Genomic DNA, 7242 nt, shown 5'->3' on the forward strand with positions numbered 1-7242 from the left:
GTCTTTTCCAACCTTAACAATTCTAGGATTCCATGATGTGTCCCATTCGATGAGGGATGTCTTGGGTGGGGGAGATGTTCACCAAGGAGCCACCGAGGCAGATATTTGGAGTGGTCTTGTGACTGATTTTGGTTTTGTCACCTTTCTGTTCCTCAGTTCCCGATGGGCCCCGGCTCTGACGGCCCCATGGGCGGCATGGGCGGCATGGAGCCCCATCACATGAACGGATCGTTAGGTGAGTGACGGACAGGGGACTGCCACAATGGGCTTTCGCTCCCTGGGGACACTGGCAGAGCATCCCAGTGCCTGCTCCCATCCCAGGGTCGACGCCCAGTTCACACCAGTGGCTCAAAGCAGAGCTGGAAATCAGAATGGGGTGTGGGGGCAGCTGAGCGGGGGGTTCTGGGCCATGGCTGCATGCTCAGTAAGGCTCTTCTCCTTTCTCTCCCCTCTGTGCAGGGTCAGGAGACATAGATGGACTTCCAAAAGTAAGTGGCTTGCAGGGTGGGTGTGTGGGCTCCCCTTTTCCTGGCACTGGAGTACCAGTGTGACCCTGATGGATGGTGACATGTTGGGAAACGTGACTGGGGCGGGCAGGGCTATGTCCTGCCCCCATGGTGTTTCGGGGGGCATGGGGACCTGCTCACCACCTCCCCTCCCATCTCTCACAGAATTCTCCAAACAATATAAGTGGCATTAGCAATCCCCCGGGCACTCCAAGAGACGACGGGGAGCTGGGAGGCAACTTTCTCCATTCCTTCCAAAATGACAATGTGAGTGAGTGCCTGCCTGGGGATGGGGGGACAGTTCCTGGGGAGAGTGATCATTGTTCTGTATGTGAGCTGCTCTGGGACAGAAAATTGGGCAGGAAGAAATATGCTGGTGGGTGGAAGCTTGGGGTCCTTGGTGGGATGAGTGTGTACTGGTGGAGAGGAGAGGATCTGCAGGATGGAGAGGAGCTGGTGCAGATGCAGCCAGGCTGTGCCGACCTGGCCGAGTTGAGGCTCCATGGGTGGCTACAGACATCCCTCCTCTTCTTCCTCTATTAGCAGCATATACACGTGTGCATGTTAATTATTTGTTTTAAATTGCATCTCACCCCATACTGTTCTGCTGATTTTCTTCCCGGAAAAGCAAGTTACAGCTCACATTATGCCCTGATAAACTTGAGTCTCCAGCATATCCTCTCCTCCTAGTTTATTAGGTCCAATTAGGTTGCTGTGTAGTTGTCATCAGCCTCCTTTTGCATCCCCCTCCGATGGCCGGGGGATCTGACCTGCCTGGTTTCTCACCCTGTCTCTGTCTCTCTTCCAGTATTCCCCCAGCATGACGATGAGTGTGTGATTTCCCTCCCCCTCCTCCTCTCCAGGATCAAGAGAGTCAGCTGCCGTTCGGAGGATCTCAACGAATTATGCAAGAAGAAGAAGAAGAATCTAGGTGTATGGGCAGGGACACGCGTGGCGGGGGCCAAAACCCCAGGTTTAGTTTCATGCAATAAAAAGGCTGAACTTTTTATTCCATAAAACATGAAGGACAAAACTTAAAATATTTCAAGACATGACAAGACCCTTCTTTGTGCAGAAGGGTTTATATATGTACATGACACTTCTTTTTGGAAACAAACGGAAGCCTCTAGCACCCAACTCCGATCTCTTTGCTTTGTTCTTTTAAATAAAGACAGAAACCGAACCTGTTGTATGTTTGTGCCGTGCGACACCAGGAAGCTAGTCTAGATATGAAATCATGTTGTCTCTGTTGTAGTCATTTTTTTAAATAAACTGGACAGTTTACAATGGTGGTTTTCGTTCAGAAGGCCTGTTTTTCTTTTTTTTTTTTCTTTTTTTTTTTGGTTTCGGGGTTTTTTTTCCCTTCTATTTTTGGGGGTTTTTTTGTTTGTTTGCAGCACAACGCTTCCTCCTCCAGTTAACAAGATCTGCTTTGGGGAAGAGACTCCACCACCTCGTTATAAACTTGTTAACGCAGGTGACCCCTTCTAGGATCACATCCTCGAATGAATCGTGATCTTGCTCTCTGTGACTGTGGCATGCACTGTGTTAGTCTTTCCCCCCCTCTCTGAGTACAAGAAGAAATCTCTTGTCCCTCCCTTCCCCAGAATCCTTCAGGCTGGTTCACTGCAAAAATTGATTTTTTAAATAATTTTTTTTTTAATCCACCGAAAGAGAGAGTTAATCTGACCTGGGACTTTGAAACTGTGATCTCCAGCTAACTTTGGGATTTTCTGGGGGTTTTATTTGTTTTAGGGGTATTTGGGGGGGGGGGTGGTTCTTTTCTTTAGAGATGTGCTCTTGTCAGGATTTCACTTATCTATGATTTGGAACTGGATGGAGATATTTTTTAAGGAATTCTTGTTGTTAAAATGTAACCTTGCTATTCTGTAGGCTCGCTCTGTAATAAGAAAATAAAAATTAATGGCAAGCATCGAAGGCCCTTCCTTCTGGTGGGAGAGGAAGGGACGAGCCAAGGCGGCGGGTTGGGATCTCTGTACATGACACTACCCTGTAGTTTGGTCTTTGTTTTTCTGCAGCTCCCATTTCTGCTCCATGTATATCATATTCTGTAAAATATTCTCTCCCTTGGATTTGACCTTTGTGCGGATTATTGAAAGCATTGTATCTTGTTTCAGTGTTTTTTTCTTACCTTGTAGTCTGGTTCGAAAATTACCAAGAGGGGAAAAAAAAAATAATTATACATTGTAGTTTGTGTACGATATTTGTTGATAATGTTTTATTAAAGGGATGTCTTTTTTCCGCACCCCTTCATTGAAATGTTTTTGGGGGACATTTGGCTTGTTTTTATTATTCTGACTGCAAGACATGAGATGACAAAACTTTTTTTTTAGTATGTAATGAGTTTCTTTTTTTAATGTTTGCCTTCGTTTTCCTAGGCATTTTCATTGTGCTTTACCTGTAGAAAGTTGCTGGGGAGGGAGGGGCGGTTGGGATGGGGTTTCTGAGGGAGTCGGTCTCATAGTTACAGTCAGGTTAATATTTTCCAGGTAATAACTGAACATGGATTTCTCACATCAGCAAAACCCAGGGGCTCCCCAAGGGGTCAAGTTTTTTCCTTTTCCACTTCACATCTTGTTTCGGTTTTGGGGTTTTTTTCTTTTTTTTTCTTTTTCTTTTTTTCTTTTTCTTCTGACGTGAGGAAATTAAAGGACCGGTTTTAATGTATTTTAAAATGAATAGCTAAATTATTGTCTTCATTGGTATCGGATGGTTTTTTGAATGAAACGGTTCTCCCCCCTTCTCCCCCCTCCCCATGCTGTAATAAATATCAACATAAACATTTGATTTTGGTGCTCTGCTGTTTGTTCCTGGTGTTTGCTGCCAGACCCAGGGCGGGAGTTGGGTATTTTTTTCCAACCTCTATCAAGGACCAAACCCCAGGTTTGGGATGCAGGAGCAGAAGTGATGCAGAGCTGGGGGGAAGGGGGCTGGAAGTTGGCCCCAAAAGGGATCCCAAAGGGATTTGGCTGCGGTGCAGGACCTGAGGGGCTGGGAGAGGTTTGATTTAACAATGCCTGCTTGTTTCCTTTTTTTTTTTTTTTTTTTAAAGCGTTTTGAAAATGTAGCTTTTAGCCTAGAAAAATGGTCGGTGTTGTCTGTACTGGGCTGAGGATTTGCTCACTGGACTCTTGGTCTCCCTGCACCCAGACCACCATGCTGCAGGCAGAGGGGAACTTTCAGGAGCTAAAAAGGGTATTTTTTTTTTGTATACTGACCCCCGGGCTTACCTCATTAGAGGCTGGAGGAGACAAAGTGCCAGTGTGGCAATGGAGGCAATCCTATGCAGCAGCTCCCTGGGAGAGGAGCTGGGTCCGGCCACCTCCCGTTGCTGGAGTCCTGCACTGCTGGGAGGTAAGCAAGGGATAGGAAGACTGGAGTGTTAACCTTCAAATACATATGTGTATACATACATACATATTGGGCTTGCAGTGGGGTCTGCTGGCAAGGGCTGGCTGCAGTGGTGGGTGGGGGTTTGCACCATTGCAGGATAAAACTCAGATCCGGGCTCTGAAGGAGCTGCTGAGAATGGAGAAGTCCAGGCGAGGCTGACCTGGTTCCCTAATGAGCAGCATCAAAGACTGCTGTAGCATTTGGGGAGAGATTGAGAATTTTTAGGCCTTTACAGGGGTGGTTGCAAGTGCTGGGTGCCTGAAATGCTCCCAGGAGCTGCTGTCTGAGACTTGTTCTCTGCCTTTGACTAGTTCAGGCAGGACATGGTTGGCTGTGAGTGTGCAGCTCTTGCTCCTTGAGGGAATGTTCAAGTGTGGGCTGTAGACTCAAGATGCTGTGGGCTTGGGGGACTGTGGACTCGGGGCTGTGAGCTATCCTGGAGCTCTGCCTGTCCTGGGGAATGCTCCCACCTGGCACCAGCACCCACAGTCACATCACTGCTGCAATTCCAGCAGCAGCACTGTGCAGTCACATGCTGTCATGGATGCTTGTGTGGCAGAAGGCTGAGGGGACAATGCTTTGGATGGCTGCTGGGTTTGGGAACCAGCCAGAGAAATGACAGCCTGCAGAGCCCATCAGCATGTCATTAACGGTGGGGCTGAGGAGAGGGGTGTGTTTGCACCCTTTGCTACCTGTGAATGTTTGCTTCCAGATTAATGCCACAAATCTCCATGTATGGGGTCCGCAGCCATGTCCCAGCATGGATTTTGGTCCAGGCAATTGCGTCCCCTGTGCTTTGCAGAAAGCAGAGTGTGAGCATTGTCCATCACTTGGAGTCGAGCAACCCCCAAGGGTTAATAGCTGATGCTGATGAGGAAATCCTGCCCTCTCAGCTCCCTGGGGCCATCCCTGCCTGCACTGACCATCCAGGCCCTGCTCAGCTGCCCTGAGCTCCAGGCTCCTGCACTGCTGCCTGTTTTTATTGCATGGCACAGAGAAGTCCTTCCCGCTGGTTCTTAAGGGTTACAGGCTAATTTTATTATATATCACCATGAAACTGCCAAGTTCCCTCCTCTAAACATCTCCTGGGCCCAACCTCAGGGATAATTGTCCTCCCCATTAGTTTTCATTAAATTAAATGCAGGAGGAAGATCTGAACAACCAGGGCCTCCAGGCTGAGCACGGGGTGTACTTGCCGGCATGATGAGTGCAGCCCATGGAGCTGGATTTTGCACTGGGAGTGGTTCAGTGGAAGGGAGTGTGGAGTGGTGGAGCCGGGATGGCACTGTGTGCATCATCCCCAGGCAGCTGGGGGTGGTGGCTGCAGAACTCTGCTCTGGGCAGCCAGGCTCTGCCAGGTCCTCATCTCAGGCTCCTGCCACCCAGTTCTTGCGTGTTCTTCTCCCCTGGCTGCCGTTCATTAAAAGTTAATGCCTGGCCCGTGGTCCGTGCTGAGGTAGCGCCATTTGCCTGCTGACCAGCCTTTATAACTTATTGATGCCAACCCAGATGAGGCTCTGTGACCCATTGTCGGGCTCCCAGTCCCACCTCCCTCAGCTGGGCCGAGTCCAGCAGGTCACACTGGAGGAACTGGGAGAGCCACACCATGCACAGCGTGCTCAAGAAGAGCAGTGGGATACCACGGACATGCCTGGTCCATGGACCACGACTGACCAACCTGAGCATCTGTGCCAGGTGCCAAGCTGGAAGCCTCACCCAGCCCCTCTTGAGCTCCCCTGCAGAACCTCAGAGGAGCAAACTGCACAAGGATCAGCTGCTCCTTCCAGCAACGTGAGTGCTGCTTCGCCCTGGCCCCAGGTGAGACCAGCTCTGCCCTGAGCAAAGCAGGGACATGGTCTCGCACGCTTGCGCGTGATCCCCTCAGCTCCAGCGGCTTTCTGATGCCTCATGAAACCTCTGAAGCCTTGTTTTCCCACTGATCTTCCCCTGTCTCACTGCTTCCACCATTTTTTAAAACTTCCTTTGCTCTGCCTTTAAGCATCGTTCCCTGTGCTCGTGCTTTGTCTCTGCTCAGTTCGGAGACAGGATTCCAGCTTCCCTTGCTCCCTCCTCTTCTATTGCTTGCCCTGATGGAGATGTCTTTGTTGAGAGGTAAAAGCATCTGTAGGGACTTTGTCTCTTTCCCACACAGACTATCTCCACAGATTACCATATCTACTCAGAGCAAGGGAGGTGTTTCACCTCTCCAAGCCCCCTCCCCACCCCAGCTGTTTTTCCAGCAGGCTTCCTCAGGGAACCTCTCTGCTCAGGAATGCGAGCAGGCAGCTGGCTGCCCTACAGGGTTTCCTCCCTAGGACGAGTAATGATCCGAAGCCGGAAGAGCGAAGGGATGTCAAGCAGGGTCCATGTGACACAGCAGGGAACCAACAGCCCGAGAAACAAACACCTACAGGCTCCACAGAGCACGGGTGTACTAAAATATATTCCCAAGTACCAGGATGCAAACCACAGACCTGAGCAGATTTACACTGACAAGCTGAATTAGGCATCCCTTGAGCAGGCAGGATTAACACGATTCAGATCAGCGCAACTCTTACTAGATTATTTCTCTTTCAAGCATTTCTCCTAACTATTGAGGGATTTGCTAATTTAATGTACAGCTCCTGCATCCCAATTTACGGGGTGCAACTGTTGTTCTCAAATGTGACTGCTGAAACCTGCAGAGCGGAGCTGCCTGATGGATTGGAACACACAACTGGGGTGCTCATCCAGGTGGTCAGAGATCACGAAGCACAGACCAGCCTCTGACACAAGACACTGAAGAAAGATGAATTTCTTGGAAATAGGCTCTTCCACACCTTAAAATAGCACAGGCTGTCCTCTTCTTTCCCATGTGCTGGAGGGTATCAGAACTGCAAAACATTCTACATTTGGCTGCAGCTAATTTAGCTTTCATTTTACAAAACCCACACTAATCCCCCCATGTTAAAAAGAATACGCTTCCTGCTCAGTTAACTCTGTGTGGCAGGAAGAAATTCTTCCTTTGTATTTTTAGCAGCAAATACCAGCTACAGGCACCAAAAGTTTCATGCTACATTCTACACCACTTTCCCCAAATGCAGAGGTCTCTTCATCCAGGATTGGGGGATAAAAGAACTGCAGTTCTACAGATCCAACAAAGCAATCTCTCCGATTAAGTGCTTTGGGAACTAAGCACAGGGCAGCACGACGCATCCCGCAGCAGCCAGGAGTAAAACAAAGTCAAAGCCAGGCAGAATGAAAAAGGCTCATGTCTCAGGCTCCCCCCTTGAAGCTTTGTAAGTCTCTTCTGCATTCAGAGGGACTCAAAGCAACCTCAGGA

General features: G+C 49.1%; 1 protein-coding gene across 3 annotated transcripts in view; it reads left to right on the forward strand.

The window, feature by feature from the left end:
- Nucleotides 1–2439, forward strand: part of SSBP3 (single stranded DNA binding protein 3) — a 55590-nt gene extending 53151 nt beyond the window's left edge. For all 3 annotated transcript variants that reach the window (XM_027879090.1, XM_027879091.1, XM_027879092.1), the window contains 4 exons: nucleotides 157–235; nucleotides 460–488; nucleotides 672–773; nucleotides 1315–2439. In XM_027879090.1, the coding sequence (XP_027734891.1) occupies nucleotides 157–235; nucleotides 460–488; nucleotides 672–773; nucleotides 1315–1344 (240 nt within the window). In that variant the 3' untranslated portion in view covers nucleotides 1345–2439. The remainder of the gene's footprint in view (nucleotides 1–156; nucleotides 236–459; nucleotides 489–671; nucleotides 774–1314) is intronic.
- Nucleotides 2440–7242: the final 4803 nt, after the last annotated feature.

The sequence above is a fragment of the Empidonax traillii genome, unplaced genomic scaffold, assembly GCF_003031625.1.
Source record: "Empidonax traillii isolate 1590-97213 ecotype Southwest subspecies unplaced genomic scaffold, ASM303162v1 scaffold50:size1795014, whole genome shotgun sequence".
Lineage (NCBI taxonomy): Eukaryota > Metazoa > Chordata > Aves > Passeriformes > Tyrannidae > Empidonax > Empidonax traillii.